Source organism: Toxotes jaculatrix, chromosome 9 (genome assembly GCF_017976425.1).
Source record: "Toxotes jaculatrix isolate fToxJac2 chromosome 9, fToxJac2.pri, whole genome shotgun sequence".
Taxonomy (NCBI): domain Eukaryota; kingdom Metazoa; phylum Chordata; class Actinopteri; family Toxotidae; genus Toxotes; species Toxotes jaculatrix.
In genome coordinates this window covers 7,854,341-7,876,145 of record NC_054402.1, presented here as the reverse complement: position 1 = coordinate 7,876,145, position 21,805 = coordinate 7,854,341, and the positions used below count along the sequence as shown (strand labels likewise).

The 21,805-nt window shown below is 40.7% G+C and overlaps 1 protein-coding gene across 1 annotated transcript in view; it reads right to left on the bottom strand.

Annotated features, from left to right (window-relative positions):
* Positions 1 to 744: 744 nt before the first annotated feature.
* The window catches only part of LOC121186723 (LHFPL tetraspan subfamily member 6 protein), a 40,743-nt gene continuing 19,682 nt past the window's right edge, over positions 745 to 21,805 (bottom strand). The window contains exons 3-4 of the mRNA XM_041045497.1: positions 3,929 to 4,027; positions 745 to 1,561 (exon numbers count right to left, since the gene is read on the bottom strand). Of these exons, the coding sequence (XP_040901431.1) occupies positions 1,443 to 1,561; positions 3,929 to 4,027 (218 nt within the window). The 3' untranslated portion in view covers positions 745 to 1,442. The remainder of the gene's footprint in view (positions 1,562 to 3,928; positions 4,028 to 21,805) is intronic.

Genomic DNA, 21,805 nt, shown 5'->3' with positions numbered 1-21,805 from the left:
TCTAACATATTAAACAGAGCAAGTACTGAGAGAGATTTCTCAAGTGAGTATAGAGGGGATGTGTGTGTGTGTGTGTGGGGGGGGGCATTATCTGGGGGATGCCGAGCATTGTGAGAAAATGGGCATGCTAATGAGGGCCAAATACATCGAGAACAGCTGCATTGAAAATGAGCTGACTTTGTACACTTGGGCTTGGATGAATCTCTGAAGTGTTGTTTGTTAATCAAAGGAAGGAAAAACAGCGAAGAAAAAAATGACTAAAAATAGTAACTGGAAAGCTGGGTGCAGCTCATGCCTCTGATGGCACACATACAGCTGTGGTAATTGCTATGAAAAGGTTACTGTTTTGTTATTCACACTACGAAGGCAGGTTGAGGAACTATGAGGTACTCCTCGGCATTAAGCTGATGGATGCACAGCTACTCAAAGTCCCATGGTATGACTGCATCTCGGGCATTGTCTAGAAGACTCTGAAGCTTTGAAGTCGGGTAACCTGATCAAAAGGCAAATAATCTGACTAGAGGTCATGGGATTTATCTCATCAATAATAGGGAACAGTTAAATTCATTGCAGTGCCTGCACTTATCCTCTTTATCGATTGGGTGGGTGGGGGGGGGGACTCCAACATCTAGTGAATACTACGGAGATCAAGAGGTCATGGGAAAAGCTTTTTAGGAATGTGAGTGCAGGTCTGTTCAGTTTACCCCAGGGTGTATTGTGTGACTGACTCAACACTTGAAATCCTGAATTTCAATAAACATTTATTTACAAAACAAAAATAATGACAAGAGTAATTTGAACAGTGAATACAAAACATGTGCTAATATGATAAAATACATCATCATACACAACATATATCTTATGAATGTGTTAAATAAACTACACTTAAGATTTTGGAATCTGAAAAGGCTGAGTTGAGGAAGCAGGCAGCCAGTGTTGGATTGCTTTACATTATAGGGATTATTGCATTTCAGTTTGTGTTTAAGGCAAAGATGAAATATGGAGAGGAGACAGAAACACTTCAATGTTCACAATGAAGCAATATTACTTTCTTTTTTCTTAATCACAGGGCACATTATCACATAAACATCAATGACTGAAGGAGAGGAAGACAGAAAAAAGAGAATACTCTTTTTGTTAAAGAAACGTTATGTAACGATTTTACAAATAGGATTGGTCCATATATTTTTCATTTAAGAACAGCTTTTAAGAGAAGAACCAGTTTTCAAAGCTGTGTGTGTGTGTGTGTGTGTGTTGCATTATGAAACAGTCCCTGCAGTTGTCAGATGAGTAGTGTCCCATGATGTGCAGAGCACCATAATGACTTGGTGTCTTTGGTGCCCGATGTGCTGTACTGCTGTGAGTCCACAGAGTCAGAGTCCTCTCCCTTTTTGTCGTACCGCCTGAGGTCTCTGCCTGTCCCCGTCTCTCTGATGCTCTCTTCAGTACGGGTACTGCTTCTGCTTCTTCCCTGCAAAACAGGACAGCCAGGTGCACAGCAGCATGGCAGCTGCCGCTCCTGCCCCTGTGCAGTAATATGCCCAGCCGATCTGGCAGGAACCTGCAGAGCAAAGCAGAGGATTCAGGATCATATCTGTCCACCCTGTAGTTTATCTATCTGTCCGTCTGTCAGCGGGATATCTCCAAAACCCCATGAATGGATTTCAGTGAAATTTGGACAGATAAGCCTTTGGCCAAGGAATGACGATTTTGGTTAACCAGAATGTCTGAGTATCAGAAGGGACCCGCATTATTTTCTCTACATTTACAAAGCCTTTTTAGGAAAACTGCTTATACATCTCACATCACTTCTACGTTAGAGGAAAAAAAAAAACGTCTCTACAAGAGCTGAAATTTAAAACTGTTTAGTTCAATTAGATGAAATAAACTGCACGAGGATAAAAAATTGGATGCATTCAGGTCCATTCTGCTATGTTTTTTTCAGTTTTAATAATTCTTTTACTTTATACTCTTTTGCCTGCTAATAAAAGAACTGTTAAGCCAATTGTGGTTCATTTAAAATACATATGTTCATTTGGATTTACAATCTATTTGTGTGCACTGTTATAATGCACTATTATTGTCTTAGATCTAACATTAACGCATTAGTGTTAAGAGCAGAAAATGTTGCGAACTGCTTAAAATTTTTGTTCAAGTCACTACATTTCCCTTCCTCTTGAGAAAAAGAGTTAGCGTCGTTGAAACAAATGCACTGAACACAGTTTGACTTCATTTGCAAACAGACAGTCTGGTATGTGGAAAGCACACCAGTGGCAAAAGATGCTGAAACAGAGCCAAAAGCTGAAAGCGAACACAAATTGAAACACAAAGTGCCTCCTTAAGACGCATCTTCTATAATCCTCAGAGGAAATTATGGGAATTGTAAAATGAGGATACAACCTACATTTGACTCTAAATTTGGAAAATGTTGTGATGACCATCAAGACTTGTCATTATAAACATCACATCAAATTTTAGGAGAATATCTGATTGAATATAGTTATCTAATTATTGGCCGGGTGGGAGGGATGAGGAGGCGTCTCATTAACAAATCATTTCAGCCTTTTTCTCACATTGGAAACCTGACTCAAAATGGAAAATGCTTCTTTCTCTGAGTCCCATTTGGTGTTGTATATTTCTCTCTGTGCTGGAGTCACACTTAATGAAAATTAGCCTCCCGTCTTTTCATAATGTGGCTGCAGTTTACCCATTAACACTGTGTGGGAATATTCAATTTAAATAACATGTCGCGTCAAAGAAATGACTTTGATTTTTCGTTCTATTGTCATACTTTTCACACTGAACACATCTGCAATTAATGTGTCCTGCAGCTACATTCAAGGTTATCTTTGAATTACTAAAGTACCGACTCCTCTCTTCGTGATTAATGAATGAGTCTATGAGGGAGAGATTCAAAGTCCTTATTGTGGTGAACGCATCATTTGTGTGAAATCCACTGATCCCATGGGAGAACATCACAGTCTTGTCAAGGCGCTAACAAGAATGAGGTGAAACTGAAATAACTATGTTGTCGTCGTCTTCAACAAGCAAATATAATATGCCAGCGGCACCGAACAAGTGCAAACACACTTGTTAACAATAATTTATTTGTCCTCCTTTCAAAGATGAAATCACAAGATGAAAACTTGATATGCAACGTAATTACTTCTGATGACACTGGCTGAAATTTCAGTATTTAAGATGAGATGGTTATGAATTTAAATCAGTCAGAATCATATCTGTGTGATTTATATTGGAGATGTCTGAGATTTAGATGCTGTAAGAATGGACACATCTGTCTGCTAACACAGCTGTACACAGTGTTATAGTGTTGGCTGTAAGTGTACCAGGTGTCACCTGAATACATAGGTTAGGTTTGGTAATAATGTTAATTCAAGTCTTAAAAACATCCTTTACATCCAGGTTAAAAATCTAACACTATTTGTTTAGCAACAAATAAAAGAGAAGCTGCAGCATAAATAGCTCTTCTACCTGCCTAGTGTCTGATACAGTAGCATATAACTGTCTGTGAGATAGTTCTGATAATGCCAGCTGAATACAGAGCACAGATCGAGCTCCTGCTTATTCTCAGCACATATTTATAGCTATACAACACTTCAGAAATTGACAGCAACTGGAGGTTCTGTTGACTCTTAATCATACATTTTAAATACCGAGGGATCGTGTCTCCTGGGTATATGACAGTACCAGAGTCTGCTTGGTTCCTAAACAAGGCAGAATGTCAAAGGCCAGATAATAAAGTCTGTTCTCAGTTTCCAACTTTATCAGAGATTTATCTGTTCTGGGACCAGAACGCTCAGCAAACATGAGACAAATTTACGCAGTCAAGGTTGAAGCATTGGTGCGTGATTTAGGTGCTGTGTGCAAGCTGCGTGTGTGTGATGGATCTTCCTGGTAGACATCTTACCTAGCTGAAACTGGTCTGAGCTGTTGTTGCAGGTCTGTTGTACTTCCTCACTGTCCCATCCCAGTGGATAGAGTGCGCAGCCCGCTCCTATAAGCAGACCTGAGAAGAAGAAGAAGAGAAGGAGAGTCAGTCAGTGAAGAAGGAATTACAGGAACTCGGCAGATCACTGGGGGTTAAAAAAATATCACCAAACACGGCTGGAGGCTGACAAGACACCGTTTGTGAGGGAAAAACTGCAGCAAGGACAAACTCTCAACATCAAAGTGTCCGCTAAGCACCTTGAGGAAGGCCTGCATTGTTTTTGCGAGACCTCGCCTCGGCGGGTTTTTCATAATTTAAAAATCTTTTCATTAATGAGTTAAAAAAAAAAAAAGGCAGTCGGTTGTTTTGTTTTCTTTGCTGCATCCAGATATCCGGCAAGGTGAAATGAATTCAAAGTTAGGTTTTGTCTGGATTCCCTCTCATTCTTTCATTTATGTTTTAATTAAAATGACCAAAAAAGACAATGAGCTGCTGCTCTCTGGTAGTTGTGTGTGTGTGTGACCTCATCTGAGTGAGTTTTTTTTTTTTTCCACCTTATCAACCGTTTCCAGCAGATACAGATGGGGAGGCAGCTCTGACCTGTTCCAGCAGTTTTACCTCTGAACAAGCCTCACATCCTTTTGTAAAATGACACGGATTTTGACTTTAACACTTCATCACGTTTTTACTGCACCAAAACAAAGCACTCCTCTGCTAGCAGCTCATAAAACCGCAGCAAATGAACAACGAACATATGCAAATAGCTTGGCAATTTCTCACAGAGGCAACGGCGAAAAAAACAAGCATTTTTTGATATGCAATAATTACTGTAAAACTCTGGAAAATCCTTGAGGGACTGCTTTATGTCAGTGATTAAAGAGACTTATGACTGTGCTTAAAGCTGCACACAGAGACAAGAGTAAGATCTAGTCAAGGCCATTACATTAAGGATTAATATCCTCAATATTTGCCTGTAGCCAGGTCTTGACAAGTTATTCCCTGGATGCCAAGCCCTGTCTCTTGAAATTACCCTGTGGGGGCCCCTGGTAGGTGGCTCTGCCATCACATTAGCTTAATCCCCGCCGATGTGTCTGCCCTGCTATCAGTTTTGGGATGTGAGGATGGCAGCAGAGGAAGAGAGGCAAGAAAGCTCTGCCTTCCAACCTGATTACCCCTGCCATCCAGGACTGCCTTGTTACATCTAGGCCAGATAACAAGCAGGAATTAATCCACATGCTAATGCAGATGGGCTAGACAAACCGGCTAACATCGGAGGTGGAGAAGGAAAAGTGAAAAAGACATTTCCCCAGATGCGGCCAAAAGGACGGCGAATGTCATCGCCTTGGTTCTGGGAGAAAATAGACTGGCTGATTATGGCATATGTGGTAGAAAATCGATTCAGTGAAACTCTGGCATGTTGTTGAGAATGAAGGGATATAAAAAGGCTCTGACCAAGTCTGTGTCATTACAGCTCAGGATCAGAGGGGATCCAGGGATTTTCATACGTAACAACTCAGCCGTTTCTTCTACAGACCCTTAAGATAACTTCTGATGAGTTTCTGCTTCAGACCTAAAATTACCACCTTTAGCGGAGCAGTACAGCAAAAGTGACACAGGAGCATTTGATGTGAATCCCTGTATAAGCAGCCACCGTGGACCCCTGATGAGCATAAAACCCCACTATTCTACACATAAAAATGCGTTCAGGAGCAAGTGAGCATACACACAGTCATTAAAATATTCTGTGTTATATAATGTTTTCAAATGTGTTTTGATTCAAATTTGTAACAGTAAAGACTGTAAAGCATGCCCGCGTGATAATGTATTCATGATTAATATTTAACAAAATCAGAAATTCTCTTTCAAGTGTTGTGTAATGCAGTGAGATACAGCAGCATGTAATCAAATTGAATTTCCTTGCAGCAGAAAAAAAAAAAAAAAAAATAGCACCAGCAAAATGTGGGTTTGTCTCACAAAGACATTGTTATTCTATCCAGCAAACTGTAAAATTTGCATTTGAAAAATAAAGATTTATGGGCATTCTCAATCATTTTGATTAACACATTTGTTCACATGATCAAAACCATAAAGAGCTGCTGCTCTGTAGCAGGCAGCTGAGAGAGAAGAATGGGTGAAGAAAGACTTCAGTGCATAGTTTCCACATCAGGTCAGATGATGATGATAATAACAGTGAGTGCTTAAAATCGCTCTAGACTACAGACAGGAGGGAAATTATTGCCACAAGAAAGACAAGAGCTCAGTTGCATTGTGGAACCATAAAAAAAACTTTTCTCTTTCTGGGTGAACCGTCAGTGTTTCCTGTTGGTTTTGGGGATAAAGTCACTGAGCCTGCAACGCTGCAGCGAGTGAAATCAATGGGAGCACTCACATGTTACCATGGCACTATTAAGACAGGTGCTGCAAAAGACAAATCACTGTGGGAACAGATGAGCAAAAATATAAACACATTTCCAAGGTGTAATTAAATTCTGTACCATATGTCAGTGTATATACGGGAATCCTGGAGTTAAATTCAGTATCTTCAATAACTACCTCCAAGACCTTTGTAATGTATTTTAAGACTTCAAAGCCACTTTGTGCAGGAGCACACCTTTAACTTACTTTTACTATACACTGAGATATAGTAAAAGTAACACTGGCCCTGACCTCCCTGCAGTTCTAAGCAAAATTCTGGTAAGGGGCCCTCCTACCTGACCGTTTTGCTCTATTTGTCAGTCTAAAAATAAGTAGACCTATACAGAACAGAATGAGTTTCTATAGGAGCTTAAGATAAGTCAATATTAACATTAACATGAATGAGATGTTGTAGGAAACAGAGCGCGTGCCCAGCTGCCTGCCCAGCTCTGATTCAGCTGCGTTGGGTTACATGTGATATACGATCAGGAGACGGCACAGGGTGTTTTATTTTGAAAATTGGCCGGATGTTCGTGCTTTTCCTGTGTCTGACTTCCCGCCCAGCTCTATCTGCTCTGTGCAGAAGAATCCCACAAGTGCTATGCAATATAAATAAATAAATTCACGTAAACTTTTAGCACACAGACTTTGGACGAATAGGCAAAAAAATGGCTACAAAATGTAATTCCTCGTAAAATGGCTATTAAGATGCTTTAATACTTCTTAAGACCTCGTGGACACCCTGTATGTGGTCCTACATCTCTCTTTTGGCTTTTATTTATTTGATTTATTTATTTTTTCCCAGGATAGTTAATTCCATCAAATCCCATCCTCCACACTCACTATGTGGGTTATTGAGAAGCAGAGGTAGGGAGGCTGGTGACTGGGATGTGGGGGAAAGATTACCAAGACAGAAAAATGTTCCTTCACATAATGTTAATGAGCCAAGCTGCTTGAAAGAAGTGTGGTCTTGTGAGAGGAAACTACCTCAGGCTCTGATTCTCCATGCGTGGTGTTGTAGACTGATACACTCTGTCCTTTTATTTCCTAAGCTGACATCGATGCGCCCCGATCTGCACAAACAGACACTCTGGGATTTGTGTTGTTTAGCATGTGGTTGTCAGCTACACTGGCACTTCAACCTTTTTGGCTTGTGACCTCTTAGACTGAAGCACGGCCTTCTCATGACCTCACATCACAGCCTGCATATGAAGGCATTTTGTATTATGTAATATGTTTTTCTTTAAAGCGGTTTGTGAATTCCCACCAAATTTCTTGGCCTAAATCTGAAGTCCTGGCCCCCGGGTTCAGAACAACTGAGCTAGTGGACACGCTACAATCACAAGCACTAACCCACATGCTAGACTTCGTTAGATAAAACTTAATGAGCCCCTCGGGAACAATGTATTCACTGTAGCAGAAAACAGAGAGAGCAGAGAAAAAGCTGAAGTCAAATAAGAACACTGCAATAGAAAACTGACAAACTCAACTTTGAGTGTTATGTAGAATGAAATATCTATGTTCATGTTCATCATGTCACAAATTAAATTCAAAGTCTGTGAAAAATCTTCTGTGGATTCAGTCACTTCAGTTCTAACTGATAAGGTGTTCTGTGAATTTCATTGTTTTCCACTGAACCCCAGAAAGGTTTATTTCTCTTTCAGACAACATGATCAGCTTCAACACGTGGCTCATTTTGCTGTGAGCAGATGGCCGTCTCATGATGAAATCGTTGCAGGACTCCACTAAGCTGCCATGAGGGTAGCTGGTGGAAGTTACCAGAAGGCTGTTACAGCAGCTACGCGGCAACTACACGACACAGACGGACAGAGAAGATCATAAATGTGAGAAATCTGCCACCACCACAGTCCACAGTCACTCTGAATGCCTTCCACAGAGGTTATTAAGAATCAAAATAAGTTTCCCTTAAGCAGCATCAATCGGGCCCTCAGGTCAAACTTAAAGATGTGCTCAGTTTTCTGTATCAACACAGGCCTGCGAGGTTTGTTTGTTTACCTTAGTGCTTTTTGCCAACAAACACTGTTTATAAAACCTTAGCCCATTTTGGAGTCTTGTTTCAGTTGCTATGGCAGCCAGGTGATGCCTAATAATCTCCTCTAAGGCAGAGGAGGTGAAGAGGAAGAGGAAAAGGGCAGATAGAGCGTGCAGTGCAGAATATAAGAGGCCAGACAACTTATTCACAGATCGAGTTTCAATTGATCTCCGTGCGGTCGTTATCAGAATGGCTATCTCAGGCCCTAATGGCTTCTCTGAAAGGCTATTCTATGAACTGGGAAAGAGATCAGTTAAACGGACTTAATCAAATACAATCACTCCAACATATCAGTGTTCAATCCATAAAATCTGCTCTAATATAGTGATCTCTCTTCTGCATATCCTTGCCTCAGATTTCATCATCGTAGTTGAGCTCACTTTTGGAATTGCATTTTCAGTGCTTTAAAAAGCACACAGAGAAGTGCTTTATTCCATCAGAGCAGCACTATTGTTCCCCATCCTTTTCTGTCAACGCTTTTTACCTGAAAGAAAAACTGCCCCCTTTTCATATCCCCCACACTCTCTGATTTAGGGAGTGCTGATGCCTTTTGTCAAGCCTTCCTGCTCTCTGTCAAGAACCAAGGAATTTCTTTGCCCTGCTTCATGCCCCGAGACAATACTATTCAAGGTTATCATTCAAAAGGCCAAAGAGGACAGGGAGAAAAGGCTGCAGCTAAGCTGGAGAGAATTTTGGTGGCCAGGGAATTGGAATGGGGATGTGCCTGAATGGGCCGGCTTAATGTAAGACATTCCCTTTTGGGCTTGGAGGATCATCCAGAAGAGGGAGGGAAATGTAAGAGCAACCACACCTGGGAAGGCAGGCCTGTGCAGTGCCAAACATAATATCCACCTTTACATGTTTTTTGGTCTTATTCTGTTTTAAAGGAGCAGGGGTAAAAAAAATCCCAAAGGACTCAGATAATTCTAGTCTCTCATATTCTCAATGTGGCTTCATACATTAAGACAATTTTCCAGAAACACAACAATATGAAGAACTATAGAATAAACCAGCTTTAGGATCAATAAAATGCCTCATTACTCCGGAAAAAGAACAACGCGAAAGTTGCAAAAAGAGCAATTATCTCATAAAAGCGTCACTTTTTCTACTTTAATTTTACAGACAAGTCAGATTTTAAGATTCATTACTAAATGGATAGTAAAAATAAACCAATTTCATGCAGTGTTGCCTTTATGTAAAAGAACAGCTGAGAGGGAGAGCTGGTAAAATGTCTGCACAACTGTGCTCACTTAAACAAAATGTCAAATCTTATATAGTTCCACGCATTCACACTCATTTACTACAGATTTGCCTTCATTCAAATTAAAAGGATTTTGTTAACATGTTCATGTGCAGCTAACCTCATTGTCATTCTCTCTCAGTTTACTTGTCTGAGCTTCAATCAGAGGCAGTGACAGGTTCCCAGTGCACCTTCAGCCAAAACAGCCTGTGTGACTAATCTGTCAACAGACCCATCGCTGCATGTTGAGGCATGTTTTTTCCTTCACTTGAAACACCAGGCACACATCATCGTGTACAGCTTGCATATCAGCTATTCTTATGATGCTTTGATTCTCTGTCATTCAAGTTGGATCGACAGTCGTTTTCAGAGGGGCTCACTCCTATTTGAGTGTTTCTGCTGGCGGAGCCGGCGTTTTTAATGCGAGCGAGATGGGGATCTCGAGCTTCAGTTGAAACGTTAGATTCTGGAGCACTGAGAGATGGAGGATGAGGGGGATGCAGAGAAAGGAGGGATTTGTGAAGTACGTGTGATATGTGATGTGCACAGTGAAGCATACAAACACTTGCTCCTGCCAATGGCTGGCATTCAAGTGTTATTCAGCCAACAGTCTGTCACTCTTGTTAAGAAAGCCACATCAGTCTTGTTGAGTAGCAGTCTTCTATTATAATTTTTTTATTAACATTACTTTTGCTAAATACCACTGTTGTGGTTTTTTTCTGCAGCACCTACCCAAAGCTTACTGCAATCATCCAGTAGGACAAGTGCTGTGAAGTGTTTTTCTGATTAAACGATAGATTTCCAGTATTTTGAGATAAGTTTCCTACTGTGTGATGGTTGACTGCACATGAGATCTTCCAATCTACAGTCTTTTGTTGAGTCACTTTCCGTGTATTTTGTTGACTTTGCAGCTTGCAATATCAAACACAGGAAGCTGAATTACTGACCAGAACAGTAAGATCAGAGCTCTGTGACAAACAAGCTCTACATCAGGCAATTTCTCCCTCTTCCCTCTGGTACTTGCCACCATCAGCCCCAAAAAAGGTCAAACCCTTACAAACGCGCCTTTATCCCATCGGCCTTCAAATAACTTAACAATCACAAGTCATTGTTCGCTTGTGTTCATGTGAGGTCTGCGTGGTTGTATTTTTATACCATCCTCCAAACCTACATGTTTTCACTTCTTTTAACGTAGATTTACTTGCTGTTTTGTAATTTATTGTTCTTTTACTTGCATCCATCAACACACCGAGGAGTAGTGGTCCATCACGGTCTTTTTGTCATCTAAAATTCTGATGTTTTGATGTATGTTTCTGCTTTGCTTTGGTTGTATAATTTAAACTACTTTAATAATTCAGTGCATTTTTTTTCACAGCCAAACTTTTATGTTACTATATATTATATATCTGACAACTGTCCATTTACTCTACAGGAACTTAAGAGAATATAAAGTAAAGGAGCTACTGTCCTCCATTCTGCTTTTACAGCAGTTATTATGTGCATGTTTTGGAGAGGAGAGCTTCTTGATGATCCTAAATCCAGGTGCTTTCAGGTAGTGTTAGATCTTGCTCTGCTGTAAGAAATGCAGCAGAGCAAACTGCAATACATGATTCAACATCATACACTGGATGCTGTTTTTGGACCAACTTCTCAGTTTGTTTGTATCGAAGCCTGACAAGTGCTTAACAAGTACGTAAACACTCAGGTTGTGGTAATGGAAAACCATCAAAAGTGAGACGACTTTAATTGTTACAGTGTCAGTTTAAATGACTCCTAAGGAACAGGCCAAAAATCAGCAATGTACAGTCCTGGTTTGTTGGCTCGTGCCCCTCTCCTGTAACACAGTTTCATTTCTTTCCACGTCCATCCATCTGTCACCATCACCGGCCCTGGGCAGAAACAGCAGCTTGTGTTATATTGATCTGTTTCGGTGCCTTTTCCCGCGGGCATTCTGTCAAGAGCTGGCCTTATCTAATCACACCATTCATTTGTCACACAGTTTCCGACTACAACCGGTAATTAATAAACACACCAATTACAAGAGGAAAATGAACTTCTGGTCCATTAAGCACTGGGCATGTGTTAAGTACAAAGAAAAAGTATTAGGTCTACCGCTCAGGAGTACAACATTGTGCATAAAATGTGCACAAGATTAAACCGGGGCTTGCTAAATACATAGCAAATAACTTTGAAAAGAGAACATCTTCTGGGTGTGTGGGGAGAATGAGCTTTTCGCACGGGGGCGCAGATATTTTCTGTATGTCTCATTCTTTCCAGTAACAAACCCACGCCTCCCTGTGACCTCAACCATGTCTCCTCTGATCTCACATTGCAAATTGGACATTCTCCCCTCTCCTTTCAGTAAGAAGGAGAAGTCAAATAACAAGCACACAAAAAACACAAGGGAAAGAATTCCGCAGCATCCGAGAGAAATTCCTCATCTAGCTTTTCCAAAATGTCGTACAGTTTTAACTTTCTCTTGACATATTTCTAAAAATGTGGTAACTTCTGTGATAAATTAGTGCTGGAATCTAAATCATCATGAAGAGCAGTGGAAACAATGAGTCCAGGGTTACTTTGTATCTGAGTAAATCTGCAATGTCAAGATCACCTGACTGCTAAAATACTGAACTGGTATTAATTTACTGCCTCTTTTTCCCACCAAAGTCAAAGGGAAGATTAGCTTTTGCAATATCTTGCAATATTTTAATGACTTACTGTATTATCATTGTGAGGCTTGGTGGCAGGGTGGTGATAATAGGCTACTTTACTTGCTCATGACAAAGATAGAGTCAAAGCCAGCTTACAGTTTTTCAGCCTTATTTAACTAATATTTCAGTAATTCAAAAATATCAGTGCAAAAACACACTAAAAAGGAATGGGAATATCTTCTACAAACTATTATACAAATGTCCATTAGTATGCAGGTCTGGAATTTCAATTTAAAAAGTGATGGCTGTTCTACCCATCAGACAGGCGAGTCGAGTGAAGAAGAAAACGTGTGAGCAGAACAACAAAGCCAAAGGGTATGGAAATCCTCCCCAGGGTAGGATCCACTTTATAGGGTCCTACAAGTGTAGCTCTTCTAACTGGGTCATGTCTGATGTGTTGAGCAACACCCTCCTCCCACTGACAGAGCCTGACAGAGAGGCATGACAGTGGGCCACGTGTCCAAAAGTCAGCATATACCTACAGCAACACGTTCCTGCCTTAATTATCCTTTACAATGAGCAGTAAACATGCTAACGCAAGGCCTTCTGGGGAGAGGGAAATCAAAGACGCTGCAATCTGCGCTTTAATATTCATGTTAATAGCATCCAAATATGCAATGAATGTTTTAGTATCCTCCATGCAGACACTGCCAGACATCAAAATGCCTCACTGACAGTACTGGGGCTCATCATGTGAGCAGCTCCATACTGCAAACACAAAGAGCCTCCTTTCAAAAGACAATGCAACGCTTCAGGGATCGAGGAAAAACTGACTCCCACTGCCAAGTGTACAAAGTACTCCATAGCTTGTTTTTAAAGTGTCGGCCCACTGCATTCATGCTGTCTTCTGGGACACAGACCAAACTAGCTTATTACCCTTGGGGATAGAGTTTAAGCAGCCTTACCTAATTCGCAAAAATCAAATATTCCCTGAACCAACAGGTCACTTCTCCCCCCAGCATTTCATTGTGTGGGTGTAATGTAAAAACCATTCAGTAAGAGAGAAATCTCAGGAGGACATGAGGCCCATTCTGAAGCCCAGGAAGGTTGTGAAGACAACAGGAATATCACTTTTTATATGAAATCCAAACAAAGTAGAAAACAGAAACAGAAGATATTTTACCATTTTTAGAACTAAGTATGTTTTTACCTGGAGAAAATGTGTCTTTCAAGTTTCATAAGTGAACGAACAGATACAAGCATTTATAAGAAGAGTCCACTAACACTGAATGTGATATTCACAACTTTTTTGTACATTGACTGGAAACAGGGGGAAGATGCATGTGTCTGTCCATGCTAGCTAAGTCTGAGTCTATGCTAAGCTAACCTGTAGTGTATGTTGTTTTGAAAAACGTGAAGCCTGTGAAAGTTATGTTTTAATTTTTTTTCTTGCTTCTGTATCGATTGATAAAGGTTAGATTTTATCACATGCTGTTTTCTTGACACGTGACAGCCATTCAGGAGGAGGGAAACAGATGGGAATGAGAACACATTACGTAACATGTCAAGTAATCTGCAAGCAATTCAATAGGGCAATTCAACGGAGAGGTTGTGCAGGACTGTGTGTGCTTTTGATATTTTGTATGATACTGAATTGTTATTGTGATCCTACATAATCATATAATATCTGGTTTATCCTGTCCGCTCAAGGATGAAAAGCTATTTCTGCCCCGATGATTCCACAGATTGAAACCAAACAGATGTCAAGAAAAGGCTACCAATTCCATATCATATTAAGATTTACTATTATCTTGCTTTTTATGTTGCCATGCCATCTCTGACAGGGTAGTAAAAAGTACTGAGGTAAATTGAAGCGGATGCTATTATGCTGAGATAAATGTTAGTGATGAAACTGCAGCCTCCTGGTGAAGCCTTGTCTTCTTAATGCTGCAGGGAATCCTTTGAACCCATGGGTAATAAAATACGATCTAGAATAAACTACAGTTTCTTTAATGCTGATTGTGTGGAAAAGAGACACGACAGTCACACTTGTTTATTTCACTTTGGTGTTAAAAATGTCTGGTGTGGTAAAACATGATGAAATATGCGGAGTGCCTGAGGGCTTTTCCTAAACTGCTGATTATTTTTGCTTCTTGGTCAGAGCGCTGGCTAAATGTGATGACTGGGTTGTTGTTTTGACAGGCACATTCATTCAAATCTTCATCTTGCTAAACAGTTTGTATTTTGTCAGTTAAGCCCGAGGCAAACTAAATCCAAAACATTCAAGGTAAAGAAATAAAACCAGCTGGATGAGTGTGAACCCAGACAAAATGAAACCCAAAGGATTGAGCACTAGCAGGTGGGCTGAGAATGAAACAATTTGTATGGATAATTATAGAGAACACCCGTAATTGTCTGAAATAAATTCATGGCTTCCCTTTATTTACTCCTGTGTCCATTTATAAAAATGTGAAAAACCATGATGTAAAGCAGAATGAACAATGGAGCCGTTGTTCGTTGTGATGTGTTTCCAGTAAGGTGAGAAATCTTAAAACAGGATGGTGGCCGGGCCAAGATTGTTTTTACTACACTTCATACAATACAGACTTAACACCTCTATTACACTGCTGCCTCCCATAAACATATGGCTTCAATCAAGCTGCAGGCATTCATGTCATAAGAGTCAGTGGATCGCATGAATCCACAGATTATAGCAGGGGACCAAGGACGAATGAAAATCAATAGTTCCCTGAGTCCTCGCAAAACTGCCTCTCGCCAAGACGTTTCAAAGAGGAAAAAAAAAAAGAAGAAAAACAGATGCAATAAGATGTGAGAACAATGATCTTTAAGCACCAGAGGTTTCCTCCAACAGTCGGTTGGGTGGTAAGAGAGAATTTCCACTTTTATTGCTTTATGCTCCGTTCACACAGGACTAATAGCACGGCATCAATTAGCTCCTTGTCTCTGTGTTTCCTGAAAAACATGGGAACAGTGCAGTGGATACAGTTCTGTGAAGTCAAAAGATTTCGGAGTTTGTCACTAAGCAAAACTTCTTCCACTTCTGCCTTCAGTTTTACAACAAAGAGCAAAATTTGGCATCTGAAAGAAGAGGACACATGTTCAGTTTACATGGGATTAGTAAGTCTCACTGAGATGTGGCAGGTAATTTGCTCTGGAATTTCACTTAAATTATGATCATGGCAGACTTGCATCGGGATTAAAATCATCAGCGATCACGCTCAATTATACAAATCACTTCCCGACCTCAGGTTGTATTAGTTCCGTGCAGATAGAGCTGCATAAAGTTCCATCAGTATTCATGAACATGAATGACTCTTCAGAAGCTTAAAATGAGAGATAAAACTTGGGTCTGCAGCTCTGATGATGAATTAGAGATCAACTTTGTAGGATGAAACTGTGAAACTTCACAGCGAAATTAACTTTGTGTCATTATAGCATTCTCAGTGATGAGGCAGAAAAGTTCTCCTCTGTGATGCCATGTGTCCACAAAGGCTCTCATTCACTGTCAAAAGCCCTCGACCACAATACGCCTCCTGATTAAATCAATCTGAGTGCCTGTGGTTTTAAGAGGGGCTTGTTCCTGCTCACAAATTAAGACCGAATTGTCCGAGATCATAGGTCAATGTATGATGTGCAAACTCTTCTTTCAGGGATGGATCTTTTTTCTTGAATGTTGATTACAGCACTGTTATGGTAGCCTCGCAGTGACTGAATAGCCTGCCAAGGGCTGCTGAGAATGTACCACTGGACATTTCAGAGCTAGTCAGTCTGATTGATTGAGTCATAAAGAGTTTGTCCGTGGGGCTAACAGGACTCGGATAAAAGATTAGGAGTCTGTTGAGTCTTGATTAATGTTAGAGGATATAACCTCTGGCCAGTGGTGCTGAAAGATTTATATAAACAGGGCCTCGGCAGCGAAATATACACAAACTGAATTGGAACGAGTTGAAGTCAGTGAGGACAAAACAATCACAGGGTATCCCCAGGACACAAGCTAAATCAAAGTAGAATTGTCACAACTCCATAATGAGACAAACAAGAGTATTAACTGACAGATGAAGTAGGACAGCAACTCGACTTGGCCAGACTAAAAGAGATATCTCAAAGGCAACAACTCTTATTTCTTTTTTGCTATTTTCTAAATAAGAAAGAATGTGATGACAGCAGGAGAAAAAATTCCTCTGCATATTTATAAAGGACCTTGTCTGTGTCAAGCCCTGCCCCACCCCCTGGACTTAGGCTGCCTGATTAGTATTCAGTGAATTCATTAAGACACAATCGCTGGTGTCTGGGAACATGGGAACTCCTGATGGAGGAGAGGTTGAGTTCAACCCACTGGGTAAGTCCCTACAGAAAAAAATGCCCCATCCCCCAAACCTGAAGGTCACCGTGTCCTTACTCCGCAACTGATCTGATGATCACAAGCAAACAGTGGCTGGGAGGGGGGTCAGAGTTAAGATCTTTATTTGCACATGCTGTGCTGCTGCCAGCATGCAAAAATTTGCACTGGCTATTCCTGGGGAAAAGGTAAATACGAGCCTGACTTTTGGTTTGATTGTTCCCAAAGGCAATCGTCCACAATTCATCACCCAGGGGGGGATGTGGTTGTGCTGCGTTATAATATAGTGTTTCTCCTTGTAAGCTATAAAAAAATATAAATGAGATCAGACTTCGCAGCCCACAGACCATCCATCCCTCAAAAGTTGAACCCCAACCCCACCTCTCCAACTATTAAAATCAATGTTGAGATGAATGAACAGCAGAAACCAGGGGGACACTGGGTAGAAAACTCTTCCAGCTGCTCCAGTGGTTCATATGTTAGGGAGGGGAGCTTTGGTTGGGTCCCGGCAAACCAGCAATGAATCATTCCTCAGGGAAGCACTTACACACTTCAGCCAGTTTAATAAAAAACACCAAAAAAACCTGTCCTGCATGAAAGCTTCACAACAATAAATCAAAGACGAGGACAAAATATTGCATATGGTCTAGGCGCACAAATTCAATAGAGTTTGGCTTAGCTCTCGTCTTATTACTGGACTGTCAGTCTTATGTTTCTTCCATCCTGCTGTTTGTTCTATCGTTTTGACTTGCAGAAACAAATACAAGTTTCTTCATCATCTCCTCCTACCTCTGAAAATGATTTCAAATTATGAGAGAATTATTAAACAAAGGTAAAACCACTTCCCTGAGGTTTAATATTGCAATTTATGCTTCTGTTTCACTTCAAGTGGTCTCTTGAAGGCTGAGGAAAGATCTTTAGCCTGCGCCAATTTTAAAGTGTTCAGACTAAAACTAATTACTATAAAAAAAAAATAATAACAAAACAAAACAAAGGAGAATAATATGAAGAGCTGTTCTGGCAGTCCACGGCGTATATCCTTTAGAGAAATCTGTGCCATATCCTGAAGCTTCTTATGTTTTTCACCACCACAATGAGGAAGAAAGACTTTGATCATCCACTGTATCTCACTCATCAAGAGACGAGGAAAACAGAGTGAGGGCATAAGATTTGGGTTCTCCACACAGGGGAATGCAGAGCAGAGGAAAATGAGGTGGAGAGTCATGAAAAGAAAAGCAGAAAACTTCCAGCAGCTGCAACACGCTTGACAGGAAGCTAAGCTGCTCAAGCAGGTGTCAAACAAAACAAATTGCTAAACCTTTTCCGACACAGCACAGTCTCCAGATTGTCACGACGAGTGGAAATTAAGTTGCCAGAGACAGAAAATGCCAAGGATAGATCACCAACATCAAGAATAATGCTGACTTTGGTGGTAGTGGCGAGGTGTGTATATGAGTGTATTCACGAGGTATCATTTTACATCTGAGAATTAATTCATAAATCCTTGTTGGTTTTTTTTTTTTTTTTTTTTTTTGCAGTACCTTCGTCCAAAACAGGATTGGAATTCCTGTTATTTTTTGAAGCATGTTCAGTTTTTGTCATGAAGCCAAAGCTAAAATAGGCTTCCTCTCAGCAGGGACCACAGTATTCACTCTCAAAAGATGTTTTTTTTTTGTCTTTCACCACCCAGGCATGGCAGGCACATAAGCATAAACGTGACAGCACAACTGAGTCAATAAACACACCCAGGCAGCATGCTTTCATTTAGGAGTACTTCAAAGTTCAGCCAACAGGGTTAAGAGAGAATACAAAAGAATAAAGAGAAATCTGCGCTGGCTGAAAATGCATTTTAAGATGGAGAAAACCTGATATGGCAGCCACAATGACTACAATACATACATCTGTAGTGGATTCAAGTTCAGGTCAAAAGGAGAAAAAAAACCTATTAAATATTCTTTAAGTGTCTAAATTGTGCCTCTATCTTGATTAAATTTGTGCTATTTAATAGCAAAGTGATAAATATTATTTCTGGCAAATTCCCTAAAAAAATGTTTTGTTATGATATCAACAGAAAGGAAGAGAGTAAGCATTATCTATTAATCACACTAGAACACAATGACACTAATGCAAGAACAGGTAAAAAATGCAAAGGGAGATATACGAGATGCATTTCAGTGGAGACTGCAACAAAGAAAGGAGTGTGGTCCTGTGAGCGTGTGTGTGACTAAGATCAGGGGCATGTTGCAAAGGTTTAAGGTACCCATTACTGCTGAGTGCAGCAGCAATGGGATTACTGGTACCCGGAGGGTACAGATGGCACCGAAATCCTCCGAGTCATTCTGAAAAGGTCACACACTCACCCACCCATTCACTGCTGCTAACAGATTCCTCGGGCTGATTTCTGCTAGGGCTTTTAGCTCCTCATCAATCCTCTGAATGCTCCACGATCGTTCTTTTCAAGTGTGTAAGGCAGAACAGAAATGCCTTTAAAATATCAAACAGCAGCGGACCTGACTCGTGGTGTCATTGATGAGCCCGTGTCAAAGGCTGAATTCAATAAGAAACTTGTGGTGCTTTAGAGGAAAACAGATTTCATTGCGGCTCTTTTGTTAAGATGTCTAACACGACAGGAAGAAAGAGGGAAAAAGATGCTGATGCGGAGTGACGTATTAAAAGACATTAGCCTTTATGGCTGCACTGAGAACAGATGAATTGCTGTGCACATTGTAATTTACTTTGAAGGTCATTTTTGACCCTTTCCATTCTTATCCTCTCATTCATTTGTCTCTGTCATACGGCATGCTCTCATGTTAAGTCTGTTGTTTGCATTGCAGCAAGGAGACTTGCATTCCTCCTCTGTCTTGTTTTGCCATACTGCTGTGTCTGTGTATTTCCTGCCACCATACGGCTGCATCCTCCCAAGGCGCTGGCTCCTCCACCAACACCATATGGCAAGTCCAACTAGGCAGGCAGCGCTCTGCAAGACTCTCACAGCGTCTCCGTTCTCCATGTTTTCTTTAAGGGATCCACTACACCGCTTACAAAGGGCCTTATTATCGAAAATACAGATACCTACTAACTCTTTCACAAGAGGCACGCAGCAAGGCAGGGGTGCAATTACTAGAATAGACAAGAGCATATACAGACACACTGGTTAACAGGTTGTACATACATCTGCTGCTGGTCTCAGTCTCTAACCACAGAAGGGTTTTTAGGTTAGAATCTCACTGCAAAATCACTGCAACTTACAGTGTTTGATGTTTCACCTCAGTCTATTATGATTGCTAATCCTTCAAAAACAAAAACAGGTATCATGTATCCATTCTATTCCTAGTTCTTACTTCTTACTTACCTACTCATGCATCATTAGGTCAGTAAAAATTTTTGGTTTTCAGGAGAAGTTAGAAGCTATTTTGAATCCTCCAAAACCCTCATCCTTATACCACCATACAGCTTGTAAACTCAGAAAACATCCACTGAGAATGGACTGAGCCTGACAGCTGGCAAACCAATCACTGAGCTATGGGGAACAGTTTAGATGGTGTGACTCAAAACCATCTACACTCCAAAAGATGGTGAATAACCAGGTGTCATGGATACAAAACAGTGTGATTATTAACTGTGTGACTCATTTCTGACCAGTTTTGCTGGTCAGTTGAAGTTAATTTGAAAATTTTATGGAAAAACAGATGACAGTCAAACGAGTGGCGTGCAGTCAGGTGCAGGACGGGTTTATAATGATGCATGAGTAAAGGAGCAGGCTGTCAGTCAACTGTTGTACAGCGTGGTTGAAATTCTTGCCAGGCCACAAAAAGCAAAGTGAAATTTGCGGGCTGGCTGTGCAAGAAAATCACTTTATTCCAAAACGCAGAAATTACAAGGTGCAGTGCAGCAGTATTTTGGTCAGTACATACTGAACTGCTGGACTGAAATTGTTGTTTCACTTCACCTTGGGAATACAACATGCAACTCGCCCATCAGCTCCTCAGCTTGGAAGCTGAGCTGTACTCTGATTGGCTGGTAGGGACACATACATCAAGCACCTTATTTAATGCTTTTGCACTTTTATTTATTTTGACAAATAGCTTTTTTCCTCATTTTGGCACCAGCAGTGTTAGAATGAAACCAACTTGTGGAAGCAAGTGTGAAACCAACTCCTGACAGAAAGCTGCAAATAGATTTACCCAAGTCTGCCTGCCAGACAGACATGTGCAGCATGTGTTATAATGTGAAGATGAAACATCCAGGATCACACTTCATGTGTGGAGTGTGCTACTCTCAACTGGAAACTCATTTCAAATGGGAAGGTGTTACCACTGTATCCTTCCTCTGCACAGGCATCGTGTTGTAAGGAAACTTAACTGAATTTTGTCCACTTCAGTGATGAAAATCTTCCATTATGAATAAAAGACACCACAAAAACTTTATGTTCCAGTTATCATAATTTATTACCTAATTAAATTAAATTTAATCTGATCTCATGAGATCCTAATGGACAGTTTGAAGGAGCATACATTAAATGCATTATGCAGTAACTGATACCAGTGTCAAGACGTGAGGAGTGACAGGAGAGTCAGCACTACCCCTGACATCTGTGACTGATTACGAGTTGTAATGTGCCAGTGATAAATGTGTGAACACGAGGCCGTGATGAATTTAACACTGTTCCCCAAGGAACACAGACCTTCCATTACATGTCTTATTACTGTCTCTCCCTCCTGATGGCTTAATTGATCCTTGTGGGCCAACAAAGAAAACCCTCCTCCACCCATCCAAAGATTATGATACCCGATAGGTGGAAAAAAACAAAACACGGCAGCTTTTAACCCAACTAGCCCCTTGTTCACCATTTAATTACAGGGCTATAAGGCGCAGAGTCTCTCGTAATATTAAGCAGCTGCTGAACCATGAAGGTGAACTCAGTGTTTTATCATATGAGTTAATTTTCACTGGATACAACTTGTTTTTCCAGAGCAGAGAAAACATGGAAATAGGGTCACTGGTGTGATTGGCATGTCCCGCTGCCAGGGCTTCTTCTGCTGTGGTGCGTGCTAAACTGAGCGCCTTCATGGATGAATTCAGAGGAGAAATGCAAAGCATGGAGGAATAGCACTCCTTTCTACCCACAGAGGTTGAC